The 18499-nt window shown below is 36.9% G+C and overlaps 1 protein-coding gene across 2 annotated transcripts in view; it reads right to left on the bottom strand.

Annotated features, from left to right (window-relative positions):
* EML4 (EMAP like 4) overlaps window positions 1–18499 on the bottom strand; it is a 146965-nt gene that overhangs the window by 52058 nt on the left and 76408 nt on the right. Inside the window, exons 2-4 of one of the 2 annotated variants that reach the window (XM_066546491.1) lie at window positions 16398–16580; window positions 5804–5933; window positions 649–822 (exon numbers count right to left, since the gene is read on the bottom strand). In XM_066546491.1, coding sequence (XP_066402588.1) covers window positions 649–822; window positions 5804–5933; window positions 16398–16580 — 487 coding nt within the window. The remainder of the gene's footprint in view (window positions 1–648; window positions 823–5803; window positions 5934–16397; window positions 16581–18499) is intronic. The other variant, XM_066546490.1, reaches the window with a different exon arrangement.

The raw sequence follows: 18499 nt of genomic DNA, 5'->3' as shown, positions 1-18499 counted from the left end.
AACTTAAGAGGCAATCCTAAATAAATTTCAGCATTTACTCAAATCAAGTAGTTCTATGATCTGGGTATAAAACCAGAACTTCATTCATGTAAAGAATGAAAGCAAGCCATCCTGCAACCTAGCAGGAGTTAAAAAGGGAAGGGCCATGCATTAAAAAAATACACCAACAAAAACAGAACTGCAGTCACTTTATGGAGTAATTTGTGAGTAAAAATTTCTGAACCAAGAGTTGCAATGATTCTAGTATTTAAAAAATCCTGATATGAGACATAAGAATGGCCATGTGGAAAATACACTCCATAGTTCAGCTACGTCAGACAAAATCTATGAAGTGTATTTGAGAAGAATCAAGTCAGAGTGATCATTAAATATTTTACAATCATGGCTGATTAGAGGTAATCTACGGTATTAGGATTTTAATCTGAGAATAAAAAACCTGTGTAATCTTAAAAATAGATTCAAAGACAAATAAGCATTTTTATGTATTTGTTTTGCTGCAATGCATATTGAATGCATCTCCTCTAGCAGAAAAAGTATCAAACCTCAGCTTGATCATGAGATTAGAACTATTTCACATGACTTGTTGTCAAATATGAACTCAGTATCATTACAGTCATTTCTAGTTCTGTACTGTGGTACTGTGAAAACCTTTTAGCTGGAGCAGAACTCTTGCTTTCTGGAGTTTGCCTGTGTGTTTGGAGAGTCTGTGAGGAGGGCTGGGGAGAAGGTGATGCTTGAGTTTGTGCACTTTGATCATTAGAATGAGAGTCCTCTTTTTTTTCTTTTTGTCCTGGAGGTTTTTCCTTCTTTTTTTCTGTACCGCTGTAAAAGAAAGTGTAACATAGGGAGGGAAAAAAGAGAACAAGCAAATAAATTAGCAAGGTGGGAGAAAATGTCCTCTGTGAAAAGATGGGAGAGGCATTTAACAACTTACTATAAACAATCACCAAAAGAATACCTTAATTATTTACTCTATCTTTTCATGTTAGCATTTTGCTGAAATAAGGTTTATCCACTAATTCCAACAATAAAATACAGTCAGGGAGACATGGAAGACAATGTACATATTTCAGCTGTACTAGATTAACTATGATTTTAAAATTAATACAACTTTGATTTGAGCATGTCCTTCATTCACAGGTTCCCCTACAGCATTCAAAGCTGACACAAACTGATGCTCCACAAATCTGCTGGTCCTCAGGACAAAACCATCCTCTGCTTCAGAGCCCACTGATCACCTTGTGCTGCCAGCCAAGGTTCAGTGCAAGTCAAGGCAGGACTGTGACTTGTGCTGTCTCTCATTAGTGTAAGCCCCCCATGAAACTGTACTTGTGGACACCCATGCTGCTATCTTTGAGCTGCCACCAAAGCCCTGGAATGCTGCTGCTGGTCCCTGGGCTTTGGTGGCTGCACCAGAGTTCAAGGGAAACCATCCCTGAAAACTCCTGGCTGATTTGATCTGTAGTTGAATAATATCAGATTGTCTTGCCACTTCTTTAATACCTTCAGCCACAACAGCCAAGAACACATCTTTATTTACATAGTGCTGTATTTATTAGTTTAATACTTGAAACAGATTTAAATACATATCATTACCAAACTTAAATCTGTTAAGACCCAAACCAAATGTTTGCTGAGTAAACAGATTAATTAAAAGGCTCTTCTATGAAGTCACATACTTTGTAATATACTGAATCACACAAACAATATCTGGACCTGAAAGAGAAGACTACTCTCAAGTGCACGGCCTATTTCTTTTTTAAGGTAAAAAAATTAAATCTTACAAGGCAGATTTTTCAGTGAATAAATAAAGCAAGATACAAACAACAGCTAAAAATGTAATAGAAAGATTTTTATCTTAGGGTCAAAGTAACCTGCAAAGTAAAAAAGAAAGAGTATCTTTCTGAACATGAGAATCCAATTTTTTTTCCACACAACAATTTCCCCCCCCACCTTGAATTTTTGCATTACCATAATTATTTGTATTCCCAATTACCTTTTCCCAAAACACAAAGAAAACAGTAAAGCATCATTCAAAATAAATTAATAAAAAATGGGCACCCAATTTTAACATATAATTCTTAGGAACATTTTTTTTTGCTTCTCTTGTTATTTCAGTTAAATTGTATCATCTACCACTGAGACAAAGCCCCCAAGGCTTACAGGAGTTCAACTTTTCCAACTGCTTTCAGAGAAGAGATGCATTGAAAAACAGGTCAAAACATGAATATGAAACCCAGACAAATCTGTAAGGATCACTCAGGATTTCTACTGTAAAACATACCATCTAGTTTAAAATGTCAATATAATCAATCAAAGTGACATTTTCTTTTCAAAAAAAACCAGATGAAAACAAAACAAAGAGCTTTCACATTCCTTGAGGGCGTATATGTGATCAAAGAGAACAAAGCTTGGAGAACTGTGGGGTTTTGATTAATAATTTATAGCCAAAAATCCTTAATTAACTGGTAGCATAGAAATTCATTATTATTTTTTAATCCGAAAACTTAGCTTGTATTGCTGGATGCAAAGCACACTACACCTAATCTTTTTGCATTCTGTTGCTAGAAATTCAGTATAGTGAATAAATTCTCAGAATCTCTTTTCACTGAAGCAAACAGAAATCCTCTATTCCTACTATGACAGGTACACACCACTTTTTGTAATGTCCTATTGAACAGTGACACATCAGCAATTCTGCAATTCACCTCTGCACTCCCCCAGCAGGCTCAGGTGAATGCCAACTGCTGAGAGCAGCATATAATCTAATTTATCAGCTCGGTCTCATATTTTCTGTGTTCCTACCCAAACTCATCGGATCTTTCTCCTAGACACCACAGATTTGGCATGGGAATGTCTTCACTGAGCTTGTCACTGTGCATTATCCATTTCTTTGCCATGAGGTTCACGCCTTAACTTTTTTGTTGGGCCAGGAGAATCACTGGACCACTCTGGTTTCACTCTAGACTGTAGCACAAGGTACATTTGGATTCCAACAAAGTGCTTTTATCTACCACCAGGTTGCAAGAAGGCTTCTTTTGTGACTGGCATTTTCATTTGGAAGGAAATAATGTAGAAATGTGGCAGTCTGAGTACTGAATATCTTTGCTCTGAATTAATTTGGTTTGCTCACTTCTGCTAAAATCTTCAGCTTAATTGTATTATGACTGGCTAGTACAGAGTGGCTCTCCCACTAATACCTCTTCTAGTAGGTCTTGTGTAACTGCTGAAATCAAATCAAAACCAGTGTCTTTTCCTGTGGGTTTCTAAAGGCTAGTTCTGGGAAGCAGTCATTTAATGCATCCAAAAATTCTTTCCAAAACCCAATTTGATGAGTTTCTTCAGTCTACAAGTGAGTAGTTGACAGCTATTACTATCTGTCCTGATTTTTCAGCTTCTCTAATTTCACTTAGTACAGTGTTTCATCCTTTGGACCACAACACACTGGCATCTACTGTGGATGGTGGTCACTCTGAAACATCAAGACTATTGTTATCAGATGCTGTTTTCAGAAGCATGTTTAGTCTTGAGGAAAATGATCAAACAGGTCTCTGACAGTCATTGGTTGGTTTTTGTTTCCAGTCCAAACTACAGGGTTGAAATTTTCTCAACACATCCATGACTTCATCTTTGTTACTGGGTCATCATCTATCTGCTGTTCAGGGAACATTCCTGCGCTCTGATTTTAGTGATTGCTGGTATTTTAGCATGCCATTGCTAAAATGAGACATCCTACCGCTGTGGAGCTACTTAGGCAGGTGATCATATCCATGGTCCCAATGTTCAGGTTCACAGGACAAGATTAAACAGTCCAGGAAATGAAACTGCTCATTTATAGAAGAAATTCACACACTGAACTTCAACACCAGTTACAGTTTGGACACAAGTAGGCCTTTGGGTATTTTGGCTAGATGTATGGCTGCATACACTTAGAACATGAAAAATCCTAGGCAGGCTATGGGGTCTGTATAGAACCTAAAGGTTAATTCTCTGTCAACAGATGACCTTGTCCACCTGCTGCAATAGTTCAAGCTTCAGCCTGAAAAAGGCCTGGATAAGGTGGGGTGAAACATTCCAGTCTCCTTTGGCCTACCTCCTTTTCAACACAACAAGTGTTAGAAATAAACATAGTTACTCTGCCTTTGTAAGCAGATGGGACTACTACTGACATTTATTATAAAATACTACTATTGACTTTCCCCTTTCTTGAGCTAGTAATTTTACAAAAGGGCAAATTTGTTTCTTGCAAACACCAAACGAATGTAAGTAAAAAAGACATGACAAAGGAACTCCTGGAAACAGAAACTTCCTAAGCCTTTCTAAAACATGTCTTGATGAAGGGAGTTGTGTGTCTTCAGCTGCACTGGAACCACCAACACCTCCCCTGGATAGTTATTCAGGGGCCCAGGGAGAGCTGCCCTCTGCAAATGAAGGTTTTCTCTTTTGGCCTATCCAGGTCTCCTTTTAAAGACCTTAACTCAGATGAAAGGGATGCCGGCCACTCCACTCTGCTCCTCTTATGTAGTCAAGGGTTGAGCAGCCAATGAATCAAGCAGGTGATTCAGCACAAATGCAAGCTGAACACCACGGGAACTGGACTGGCTCTCATCAAAGTGCCAAGAGCCTCAGGGCTAAGATTAATGGAAAAGTGCTAACTAAGAAATACCTTCCTGCAGGAATGTCTTTTGTCCCTGTGCCTGTCGCACCAGCAGATAGAGACATACACTGATCCCTGTCTGATTTATTGTTGAAAAGTAAATGTAAGAATTCAATAAAAAGAAAGTTATGCAATGCTACACAGTGGAGAAGGGCAAAGAGCGGGGCACAACCCTCGCTTTCCAAATTCCTAATGGCACTAGAGCTTCTTCTGGTTTGTTAATAGTTTATACTTGCTTGCAGCATTTTTATTCTCTGAAGTATATAATTTCCCTGTCTTGCTGTACAGCACAATATTTACATCCACACTACAAGATAAACCAGCTACTGGAGCTACCAGAGTACTCTACGGAGGCCAAGAATTTGTTCACATAACTTACCACAGTTACACATTAGAGTATTCTCTGCCCCGTGGCTACATCTGGCAGCTTGTTCTTCACAACAAACAAGAATAGGTGAAAAACCTACTGCTGAAGAAGCCATGCAATCACTCTCTAACAGACCCCCAGAAAAAAGCAGTTAAGCAAACATTTCATTTACTGTGTGAAGCTGAAAGTATTACATGGAGGAAAACCACTACTGTTTAGTTCCTAGCTCATTTAACTTCCAAATTACTCAAGCAATGTAATTTCTTCACATTTGACATCTGATACAGATATTTTTCATAAGGACTAAGTAGCCATATTTTGGGCTAGATCTACCCAAAAATGTAAACCTTTATCTTACACAATTTACTATTGTCTCATAGTCATTTTGCTATTGCCTACTATTTACACTGCAGACAATGAAGTCAGTTTTGCCCTTTAATTTCCTTGAGGGAAGGAAGAAGGGGGGGGGACAAAAAAACAACAAAAAAAGCACATATGAATACCAGAAGGAAAAATTTTCCATTTGTACTGGAAATACATTTTCCTATTCCCTTAGTGAGAATTCATTTTGGACACGACACTCCACAGAAATACGCTCCATTTTTGAATTCTTTTTAGAACTCTTCTGTACACAGCCCAACGACATGGTAAATCTCCAAAGTTTATTTGTGCCTTACTGGACTTCAGGCAGCTCTGCTGAGTGTTGTGCAGAGACAAAACTCCAACTCTTGCTCGGTTTAGTTTTGGGATTATAAAAATCTGAATTTTAATAACAATACCTTTTAGCAGCAGATGAAAGTGTTTCTTTTCTGGCAACAGAAACAGATGAACTGTGGCTTGTTTTCCTGTTTCCTGTACTCCCATTAGTTATACATGACATCGAGATAGCTTCTCGGAGGCTTGGCTGACCTAGAAAAAAGCAATATTAAAGATTGTAAGGTTTTATAGCTATATCCAAAGGTCCACATGAACAACAAAAAGCTCTCAGATGTGGACCTGGTATCACACAGCAGCAGCCTGAGCATTCAGGACAAACATCCGATGATATATATCCATGAAACCTTAACCTAAGCAGCTGGAACCGGGAAACCTGGGACACTAAGGCAGGCAAGAATATGCTGTGATAGAGGTCAGTTCCTCTACTGCTATGATGACATGAAAGAATTATTAAGTTAAGGGCTGTGATTCTAAAGATTCAAAAAAAAAGCCTCAAGATTTTCAGTTTCATTTCAGCTGCCCCTTCCATCTTAAAATACCTTTCAATATATGCCCTATGGTATAGCTATTAAGTTTCTGATACTGCTCACTCTGTAGAACATCTGCCACATCCAGTGAGCATTACAGACTCTCTCCAGGGACAAATCAAGAGCATGTATGCAAAGAAGGCTGTTGTCTGTCAGATGCCCACTTCACTCATTGCAGAAGTTTAAAACTATGCAGTGAATGTGGGAGGGGATTGCAAGGAAGACAAGGGGGATCAAAGGCTCTTCTATTTTCAGAGCTGAACACTAGCCTGGCAATTAGCTCCCAGACCTGACTCTTCCACAGAACACCAGTGAAATACAAGGCATTTTACTCAAACCTGCTGTTTCATCCTTACCCACTAACTGCATCTCTCTTTTTGTGTACCTGTTTTATTTCCAAGGTATTACTTGGAGCAGAATTTTGCCCCTTCCTCCTTTAAAGTGCTAGACTTGTACTTTTCCCTTCTAAAGGGAGAAAGATTCCCAGGGTAATTTCACATTAAGCATCCAAAAATCAGTGGTCACTTTTGAGGCCCTCTTGTGTCACATGCCCATTTCACAGACAGCAAATTTCTATTGCTTCTCATAAGGTTGTCACTCTGACTTCAGCAATAAACACAATGAATGACTGACAGAAAAATAACAGGTCTGTGTTTGTGGCAGGCCTCAAACAGTGTGAGATAGATAAGGCATGAGGCCCACACATTGAAGATAAAAGCGAGGAGTAAAACAGCAGCTGGGGAGAATGGACAGTTCTGTGCACAGAGGACAAACTCACACAGATGCCTCATTTGAACACTACCAGCCATGTGTCACAGCACAGCTCTTTCAAGCAGGTTGAGAGGCAAATTGATTCTTATTTTAAGCTACCACATTATATACAAGAGATACCCATCAAGGGAATATTAGATGTCAGAACTATTTGGACGAATGCAGAAATGGGCTGGCCTACACAAACCAAACAGTGCTTCAAATGCACCAAGCAGCATGTGATCACATCTGAAATTCAGATCAGGAAAGCCAAAAGGCGCATGTGGAATATCTCAGACAGAAATGAGAATAAAAGAAGTCTGAAGAAAGTAAAGACACACTTAAAATCCAAAACCACTTCAAAGATCACTGTTCTTCCTAAATTCTATATAAGTCAATTTGGTATGATTCCTTCCAAGTAGTACTTTTTACAGACTGTTTTATTTGCAAGATAAACATTTGGAATATAAAATTTGTTTTAGAATTTGTTTTAATATACTGCATAAAACCTCTGAAGCTCAAGAGATTTTTTAGCCCATGTAATTCAGACTCAAGAGCAAAAGCGCATAAGCTTAGAAAGCACATTTACTGCAGAAGCCTATAAATTAGCTTCTCTTATTTTCAGTGACAAACTAAGTCATCTTCTTTGTTGAGATGCATAATATCAAGGCCTGTGATTCACTCTTGAACTTTCTATGACCTTAACATCTCTGTCTGCCCATTGTAATAGATTAATGTCTCTCCAACCAGCTCTAGCATGGCTTTCCAGAAACATGAATCAGGAGAATCAGCAGTAATTCCCAGCATGCTGGGTTAGGCACTCAGTGGGATGTGTAAAGGACAACAGTGCTACAGACAGCACACAGGAACTTACTAAGGTGGGGAACACACTCTCAGAGTGCAAGGAGCACACTGCTGTCTTTTTTTACTGGCTACATCTAGAATAATTCCCCCTACTAGGTATGGAAAGTGTTAATTCCTGCTTATGTCCAGGGACAAAACTGATTGCAAATAAAACACTACATAAGTATATACTCATGACAGGAATATGCACTGCTCCATGCAATGATGAGCACAATAACAATAAAGAAAGGGATCCAGACTGCAGCTTTGGGATTGTTTTCCAGTACGGTGGTATTGATGGTAGATCGGCAAAGTATTTCTAAATGTCAACACGTGATATGCAAAATCACATTTGAGATCAAGATTTTTGGGTTGAAGTAAAAACCATTTTTTTGCAAAATGGCTAATAATTAAACATAACCCAGATTAAAAACTGCAGTGACAATTTTTTTTCAAGTGTCAGAAATATATCAGGCTTTCTTATAGTCTAGAACAAAATCTTGGTCAGTGTGCCATACTCAATGTGCAATAAAATGTAAAAAAGCAAAAAAAGCAGCAAAAATCCCCTCAACAAACAAAAATGCCCAAACCCCACTCTCAACACCCCTAGGAAACAAGACCTCTTCCAAATTCTCTATATACTGTATGTTAATTAGATGGTCAAAAAGTGATTTTAGAATACCTACTTTTAAAGGGAAGAAAAAAATTCAATTAATCATCTGCAATTATAAGTAAAGAAAATGCATTCATATTTTAAATCATGAAAAGTAAAGGCGAGTTTTAAGTCCTGTGCACTTAAAACTTAATCCCAGACAGTGAAACCTGGCTACTGACAGAGACACACAAGGGGGATCTTCCCAACTGGGTCAGAAGTCCACAGAAGTTGACCCACCAGCCCAAACCACACCTCTCTCTTAATGACTTTTAACCAGGGCATCTCTGCAGTCAAAAGATGTCAAAAATTAACAACACTATCACCTTCTCCACTGCAGAGATAATCCTTCAGAGCAGTCAAGTGCTTTTGCTTCAGAGACCTGGAAATAATGAAGTGGCACAGGAGAACACAAATTCCAGATCAATACACTGAAACAACTGAGCTCTCCCAGCACTGGGCTGCACACCTCTGCCAATATCATGTCATTCACCACCTGCTAGCATAAGCAGTCTGAAATATTTCAGACTGAATAGCACTTAGCTTTATCTGCTAGTTTGGAACAAAAGCCAGATGTAAACTGAAAGCAGAATGAAAGGCAGGGTATGGTGACCAGGATTACAGTCAAATTGTCAGAGATGAAAGTGGTAAAGATGTCTTTTATGGGACAGATTCATCTCTGTTCTGATAATTTTCATAGAATAGTATCTGTAGAGTTCAAAAGAAACATTTTATTAACATCTGTCAAGTATACAAATGTGTGAATGAAAGATAAATAGGATTAGAAAAAACAGACCACAATAAACCAAAAATCTATTTCCAATTCTTTATCAACCTTGATTAGCTAACTGGGGAAAAAATGAAGCCAAGCTGAGAGTGGTAAGTTTGAAAATGTGTGTCCTGTGATAACATGATAGCTCTTTCCTTCAAACATACTTACAAGGTGCTGGAGCTGAGAATCAATTAGTAATTCACTTTTCTTCCCAAACCCAAAACTTAGGATATTTTATACTAAAATGTAGTTGATTCTGTTATCAAATATATTTGCTGAAACATTTTCCTCAATATCTTTGTATTTGCTAATATTCTGACAGGGAAACTCCCTTTCTTACAAAGAAAAATCAAACACTTGTTTCAATTCTTCAGGTAATTTCAATTTAAAATAAGTAGCTGCAGCCACATTTAAGTTACTTCTCTGGGCACTAAATTCAAGTGGATTTAAAAGAAAAAGCTCAAGAAATGACACGTTACCAAAAAAAAAAAAAAAAAGATTTTTTGAAGGAAGATTTTTCTTTTTTTTCTCCATTAAGGCATGCACTATCAAATCCGTCAACAATCTTAAACTATTTGACTTTCAGCAAAACGTGACAAAGACTTCTAGATTATAAATATATTAACATGCCATGGGGTTTCCTACCTGGAAGGACAGAAAACCAATTTAGTACTCTTACTAAACAAGTGTACAGTGTGTGTAAATCTCCAGAGACCCCACAGAATGAGCTGTGGAAAACCAGACAGAAATAGTTATAAGTATAGCAGAACATAAGATTTTATCTGCACTTCCTTCCTAATAGAACAGTATCAAAATCAATAGAAATTATGACAAATCCTAGACTTGGTTCAAAGTGTTACAATGAATTGTATAAAAGCAGCTAATTCTAGTCATGGCTCTGCTTTCAAAGGATGTCAAGTCCCTCAGCCCATGGAAGATGCTGGCAAAGAAACAGCCTGGGAGCCCCAAAACTCTTTTCAAAGAGAGTACTGAATTCTGAAGGGTAGGGAAATATTTTCTTTAGCATTCTGTTTTATTCAACTACTTCACTTACATACAAAGAGTCAAATTTTGATTAAAACTTCTTAGGTTGAAAAAGTGTCCTTCTATCACGTGAAGAGAAGTCAGAGTGAGACATTAGGTCTCAAATAAGGAACAGAACAAGTCAGGATCAATAGTTCAGTTCTCTAACTATGAGTTTGCTTCTTCTTGCTTAATAATCAAATTTTAAGACAACTAAGTTTCAAAAAACTTTATTACAGTAATTACAACTAGCTGAAAAAATAAACATTCTTTTTATATTTTTAAATGGAAGCCAAATTTTGCAGATTTCAACAGACATCTATTAAACATACATTATTTGTCATTTCCTATTAAAAGGAAAAGAACTATCCAAATAGAGGCATGTAAATAATAAGCAACAGTTTGAGAGTACATAGCTAATGCATAAACAACTTGAGCTCCAAGAGCATCTCTCCTAGTAGGTAGATAAACTATCTGAGATGTTAAGAGTAATTAAATATTTATTTTTAGATTTTTATCAATAGTGATTAACCCATATATTTCCAACTTTAAATGATCCTCATAGGGATATAAAACTAATTTTTCAGGTGCTAGGGGAGGCACCTCTCTGTTCTTTGGGAGGCATTTAAAAACATGCTACAGGAAACTGAAAGACTTGTTTGGCCAATTGCTTATTCAAATCACACAGCCCTTTTCCTTCTCCCCTCTATCTTATTTTGCTATACTTTCCCAGAGGCACCATCTACATGCTCCACCAATTGCCAAATGGGCTAATTCTAAGCCAAGGAAATAAAATTTTAACTATGGTAATTTGAAACAATTTGATAGACTCTGGAAAAAACAAGTGATGAAAAAGCCACTCAAGTGTTATAAATAAGGAGTTTTCATTTGAAAAAGTTAGTGACAACACTGAACTCTTCCAACATTACAATTCTTAGTTTGAGAAGCATCATGGAGAACACTAGAGTACCACTCAAGGAAATTTGCTCACACTGTTCTAAAAGAAGTACACAGATGCACAAAACATACCCAAAACTGTAAGAAGCATATGGAAAAAGAATAAGGATACTTATCACCACAACTGAAAATATCCCTCTACAATGAACAAGATTATTAGGTTACAGAACTTTAAAAAAACCCTCTGAACTTTGTTCTTCACTTCTCCATCCTAACCTTGGTTTAGCTGGTTAGTAACCCTTAGTTCATTACAGCCCTCTAGATCCAAATTTTTTAAATAAAGAAAAATATATGAAGAACACCAGAAAGGTAAGTGTAACAAAAGAAAATAAAATATTCAGTAAGTCAGAGCAGAAGATAGGAAAAAATTGTAAGAAATGCAGAAAGAACAGATGGCACTAAAGCCAATCCCTGGGAAATGCATTAAGACCTCAAGAGTATCATTATTTGTTATGTGAGCATGCAGCCTGCAGACTTCAATAGGACTATTCCCATGAGTAAAATGACCCACACACAAGCTTGCCAGGCTAGTTTTAATATTGTGCATATGAACCTATATCCTATCACTACCATAAAGCATTTTCCTATGTATACTTTAATTTCTGTTTCTTTAACATTTACTGATTAGACAACATAAACATGTAATGAGTTATTAGAACAACTCTGCTTATTGAATAGTGTAAAGACAAAGAAAAACCCCCTCAAATCTGTCCTATGCTTTCATTAATGAAGCTTGCTGAACACCTGAAAAGCCAATTTTTGTCAACATAAAACCAAATTACTTAATGTAAATGAAATTAAGCCATTATTGAGATAAGGTGAAAATTACATCTGAAGTACTCTGCTTACAGGAGTGCAATGAGATACATATACTATTTCATACAAGAGAAGGGAGCAGGAAAAGAAGGAAAACTCAATCGGCTCCCCTTATAAAAGCCCACTGCACAAAGGAAAGAAAAAATAAGTAAAAAACCCCATATCAACTGCATTTCCAGTACATACCTGATTTTCCAGGTCCCCAAGACCATTGCTTTAAGTAAAATAAAAAGCTTCTCAGTTTGCCACTTTTCACTGTCATGGGAAACCCTCTCTGCAAACTGCCATTCACTATTCCAATTTCACTTTATGAGCTAAATTTGCATATAAGTTATTTAATATCAATTCCTGTCCAAGCAATAGGAAATATTCCTCCAAAGGTGTTTTAACCTTTGTCAAGTCTCCTCATTAATTCTGAGTCCAGAAAAAGGACATGAACTCTTTGTTTCTCTACAGGCAGACATCAGATGTACTTTTTCAGGCTCATATTCCAGTGAAATGATTAGTCTGAGATATTTCACTAGTGCCATAGTGTGCCACAAACTTGTCTGCACACCCAGAGCCTGAGGGATGAATTCTCCTGTTACACACATTTTGACACCCTGGAAGATTTTAATACATTTACCAGGCACCAGCTGGGAGCCAATCTATCTTGCTGGCAGCCACAAGTACCAGACTGCTTTATGCTTTCCTTTTCTTCAGTGTCCAGGTAATCTTTGTTTTTGGAACTTTTTGTGAATGCTAACAGCATCAATCATGCATCAACAGCAGAGGCATGTGGCAACAGAGTGCAGAGCTGCCAAATGCAAATAATTTCCCACCAAAGAAATTCTTCTTACCAAGCCATCTATTTAAAAAGAAAAGAAAGAGAGAAAGAAAATAAATTAAACCCATAAACTCACCCCTAAACTATGATCCTAAGAAGCCCCATTGCTGCTGGGGACAGGATCCCTTACCAAGCCTTTTCTCATTTCTAACCCTCAACACTATCTTTGGACCTGGTAATTTCTCCTTTGTGTAGTTATTCTTAGCTCCATGCAGAGATGGAGAAGCATTATCACAATCTTTTTTATATTGAAAAGATTTACTCAATTTAGAATAACTTTGCATTGGGAAGTTACGTGCAAACACTCCCAGCCTGCTTTTCACTGTGAAATACAGACAAGTGCTAATCCTGCTGCAATCCCTACTAGAGGTATTTTCCTTAAACAGTCTCTCCACTGCATGCTTTACTAGGAGACACTAAGGTGCCTAAAAATTTTTCCCCTTTATCTAATCTTCTACAGTTCACAAATCCCTGAATGAAGAGCCTTTTATTTCTGAGACAGAGCTTTACACGTAAGATCCTAGGTAGCAGCCTCCTGACTGAGAGCCCATGAGTTAGAAATAAAAATTATGAAAAAACCACACGAATTTTTTCACTGGAGACTGGACTAAGCTCAAAATATGCATGTGACAAAAATGTAGGGGAAAAAAGAAAAACAAAGATTGAAAGGATAATGCAAAAAACTTTATCTTCAGCTACTGTGTCAATCTGTCAATCTAAAATAAAGGAAATTAGGAACAGAATTAGATCACCAGATGTGCCATGCAGACAAATCAGACAAAGGATGAAGAGATCACTTTTTTCACCAAGTCGAGCCATCAACTTCAGAATAAGAAAAATCAGTGAAAAATGATCAGGATGGATTTGTCTCTTTCGGTGTGATTCACTGTCTGCTCACAACACTTATTTTTAGCCTATGAAAAATGTATTTTCAAAGACACTGCCAAGGTGGCAACAAGTAAAAAAATGGAGAGGTTTTAAAAAACTCATTTCAGCAATAAGTAGAAGAGCCACCCTTCAAACTAGGTTAGTAATCACCTTGTACTGCAACTCCTTTGTTTGATGGAAAGACTCAGGATGGTGTTTTCTGGTACTATTATTCTTGTTGAGTTCAGTTTGTTTTAAAAATATTTACCTCACTGTGTTGCCATACTTCAGATTAAACACATCTCTCCCCATGTGTTCAGAAGGACATACACACATCTATTCTCTTTACTCATTATTTATGTCAGTATGTATTTAAGGGCTGCTGCAGAGAAAAATATCTCTGTGATTGAAAGCCTCAGCATTTATTTTGAAAGACAATTTACCTATAATATTTTACATCAAAGTGCAATTATTGTAATGCAGAAATTCAGATTCTTGACAGGATCACAAACACCAAAATGAGTTTTGGAGGAATACAGTTACCGTTGCAGCAATCATGACTTGACTAGTAAGATTCTGTTATATGCATGCATAAAACTTTAAAGAAAACCTAACAATAACTTCTTTGAGTATTATTTTTTAATGGCAATTCAGATCATCTTCTAATCCTACTTATTCAAAGAAATTACACATTTATCTCTGTTAAAACATTTCAAGAGGTTTTTGGCCATCGAAAAAATTTAAAATACAGACATAAAAAGTAGAAACCAGGGTGTTGCAAAAAGCAACGCATGAACTTGTTTTAATCCCAAGTTTATGCTTCAAGTCTAATTTTAGTCTCTTAAAATTCCACTCTCTGTATGTAAGCATTGTCTTCTGTGAATTCTATATACAGCTGATTTCATGATTAACAGTGAAGTTAATGTGTTGTCTGGTTATATTGTGTAATTGAACACAATGGGAACACATCCATCACCAATTAAATACAGTGACAATTAGTCATAACTCATTTAAGTCCAGTGAATTAGATCATACATGGACCTATCTGTCCCTGTTCCCATCTCTTTCTTCACAGTTCCATGCTACTGCCATTCATTTGTAGAGATATAATATCACCAAACTGAAGACATTCCACCCTTCCTCTGCTCTGCCTCCCCCAAATAATTAGTTTATTTCTCACCAAACAAATGGACCTAGAGAATTGAGTATGGTCCCAAGACCCCCAGAAAGGAGACAGCCCCAAGCCAAAGGTTTTTAGCCATGTTTGTGCACATCCCAGCTCCTCTGCATTTGAATAGGAAGAATAAAGCACTATGGTGCACGGTTTTTCACATGGACATTTTCTCATAATGGACAGCAGACAGCAGAGTGATTTAGTAAAAATATCTACTAAAGCTATATTTAAAAGGAGTTGAAAAAGAAGCTTCAATCTTGATGAGACCAGACATGTACATTGAGTAGATAAAAGCTGCATTTATAAGCAGAGATGACAACAGTCCACCATTTAGCAAGCAAGAGAGAATGGCAGGATTCAGAGCCCAAGCCAATTAAGCATCATGACTTCCTTCCATCTGGCAGAGAGACTGCAAAAACACTTAATTAAGGAATTTGATCCCTCTGTCACATCTCAAATAATTCAAACTTTCAGCATTTTCAGCCTATATGAAGCGGTCACCCAAACAAGCACAGGCTACATTGTATCATTTCAGTGTTATATTGGCACTGCTGTAATTAGTGCACTGCAGGACTCACACAGGACTCACATCCCAGAGATCTCTATGCTGCATGGTATGATGTGGTTACATGCAATTATGGTGAATTAAAACTGTGATTTATTCGAAACATGATCTAATCTTTTATATAATCAGAGACCTGATACATGCCAGAAACATATACAGACATAATTATCTTCAAATACACAACTTTGGGTTGGAGTAAGTTCAAAACTTGATTCAAATACTTCTCCAGAATACAAAATTAAATGTCCATGGGGGATGGGGGTGAAGCATATAAAAATTAGTGCAAAAAGTATCTAGTTTCTTTACTTTTAAACAATCCTACATATATCAGTGCTACAATATAAAAGTTACTAGTGACTAACCAAAAGAGATATTGCTGCTACATGGTCATTTCTTACATGAGATCTACTGGTGGTAAGTTATCTCTGTACTGGAACAAAAAATAACTACATTCAGAAAGTCTTGTATTTTGGCTTTTGTTGTGGTAATCATTTAGGAGCAAGAGAAAATGTAGTCTCTAGTATGCCCTTTCAGGTGAGTAATTTCCAGGCAAAGTCAAAGCTGAGACTCAAAACTGTCCATAAGCCCCAGAACCTCTGGTGGCAGGTTAACATTCCACCATTGAAATTAAAACAGGAACCTTTTAGCAAGAAATAAGGAAAATTTTCAGGGGTATCAAGAACATAAAAATGTTACCAAGCATATTTTAGATATCTCTTGGCTTATATATTTAAGCCACTATTATAAACCTAACCCCACCAGCTCAAAATAGATTGGCCTTCCCAAATGAGACAGAAAAGGGAAAAAACAAGTGACCAATGGAGAACATTCTGACATGATAACACAGCCTGACTCTAGGAAGAGTTTACCAAATTTGGGCTTACCTTTGCTTGGTGCTGATTTTCTCACAGAAGCTACATGGTCTTCAGAGATAGCAAGACGCCTCAGCACATCAGCCAAGGCTGCTTTTAGCACAGTGATTTCATCCTCTTGTTGCTGCACTCTCAGCTCCAGGGCTGAAAGACGGTCCTGGACATCGGAGGTGCTGGCAGCCGAGATGCTGTCATCTGTGCAGGGGAAAAGCAGAGCAGAAAGAGGCACTGAAATGCTTTGTTCTGAATTAAAAGCCACAGAAAGAGGCATGTACAACACCAGTATGTCTGTCCCATCATTCTGAAATACTAAAGACATTCTAACAAACAAGTTCAGGCAAATAAGGAATGGATATTACAGCAAACATCGAATTAGTGCTTCAAGACAGAAATCATTACTAATCATTAGCTAAGACAGAAGGCTTAAAGAGTGTGGACCTACTAAAACCACAAGAGAGAATGTGCTTCCTGTGAAAAATATCCTTACAAGTAGAAGGAAGACTAAAATTAACCTTATTTAAACAAGCAACTAAATTAACCAAAAAGGTATAAAATTCTGCAACATATTCTTGTGGAACTGTTGAAGAATTTTAACTATGACTCTTAATATTAAAGCAAGTTTCAAAGTTAAAAAAAAAAAAAATTCCACAGTTGAACATACAAGTACTGTTAACAATGACCTAATTGCATCAAGTGGCAATCTCAATTTCTAGATCAGACTTCTTAATTTCAATTCCTTCTCTTGAACTTTTTTCACATCACTACCCTGGATGTGCCAAAAAACATACAAACTTATAACACTTGGCCTGAAGCGAAGAGAAAATAAATGCACTACAAAAAGGTTCCAAAAATCTGTTTGGCCACACAGAGATAGATTAGCATTGAGGGCCTAAGCCAGCCAAATCTATTCTTCAGTGGTAAAAAGGAAATTACAGCTTCTGCTTACTCTTTGCCTTTGACAGTTCTTTGCATTATTTCTGCCAAGCCAAAATAACACATAACAGATTTCTGTATTTGGCTGGTCTAATAAATCATAGGCCAATCACTTAAAAAAAAAAAATCTGTAAAAGAGTATGTTACTCAGTCACAAGGTACTGAATTCCTTACCCATCCTGTTTAAGGCTTCCTAAAAACTCAGTAAGGAACTTCTAATATAGCTTAACAAAAATTCACTTGTCTTATATAGTTCACTTAAGTTCATATTCTACAAAATAAACACGGCAAATTTAAATGTAAAGGTAAATAGCTGGTATTATTACTGTGATCCTATTCAATCTAAAGTTTAATTTTCACTAATCTTAGGAAGACATATCAAGGAGAAAAAATTTAATATAAGCCACAATCCTAATATACTTTGATTTTGCCTAAAAAAAAGCCTTCATCTTTGAAATAGTTGGGTTGGGATACTTTCAAAATACATGTAAACAAAAGAAATATGAGCCAAATTCCTCCACTGAATTCACTACAGAAGAGATTAAGGAGTTTAATGCCGACTTCCACTCAGTTAAAACATGATACTCACTACTGAATGACCAAGAATTTAACCAACCAAAATAAAGCATCATAATTAACACTTTCACAATACAAACAGAAATCCTACAATTAATTAGTAAAAAAACCCTAAAAACCCTCTAGTAATGAAATGTATCCAAGATTATTATTGAACTGAAAGGAACACTTAAGGTTACAATAATAAACCAGCCCCTAAATGACAGTTTTGCATTTTGTTTTAGTTCACTGTTTGGTTAATGCAAAAACAGCACATGTTTAGTACTATATTCATTCTGGCTGATGAAAAGAACTGCAGGGGAATTAATTAATTAATAAGATACATAATCAAATCAAGACCCAGAGACAACAGATTAGGATTTAACAAAAAGACCTTTAATCCCACCATCCATAACTGTACCTCCCCATACACAGAAAATTGATTTTAGTAACTCCACAGCCCAGCACATAAAATGCTCTTCCAGCAGGACTTTACAAACCCAGACCTGTGACACCTACCACAGGCTGGGAAGGACTATGTAAGATTCTTTTATTAGAATCTTCATGTTCAAAACATAAATCCCCATCTGTTCTAAGGAGCTGGGAAAAGTTCCTATATGCATACA

Source organism: Molothrus aeneus, chromosome 3 (genome assembly GCF_037042795.1).
Source record: "Molothrus aeneus isolate 106 chromosome 3, BPBGC_Maene_1.0, whole genome shotgun sequence".
Lineage (NCBI taxonomy): Eukaryota > Metazoa > Chordata > Aves > Passeriformes > Icteridae > Molothrus > Molothrus aeneus.
The sequence above is the reverse complement of the archived record's forward strand: the minus strand, read 5'-3'. Positions and strand labels throughout refer to the sequence as shown.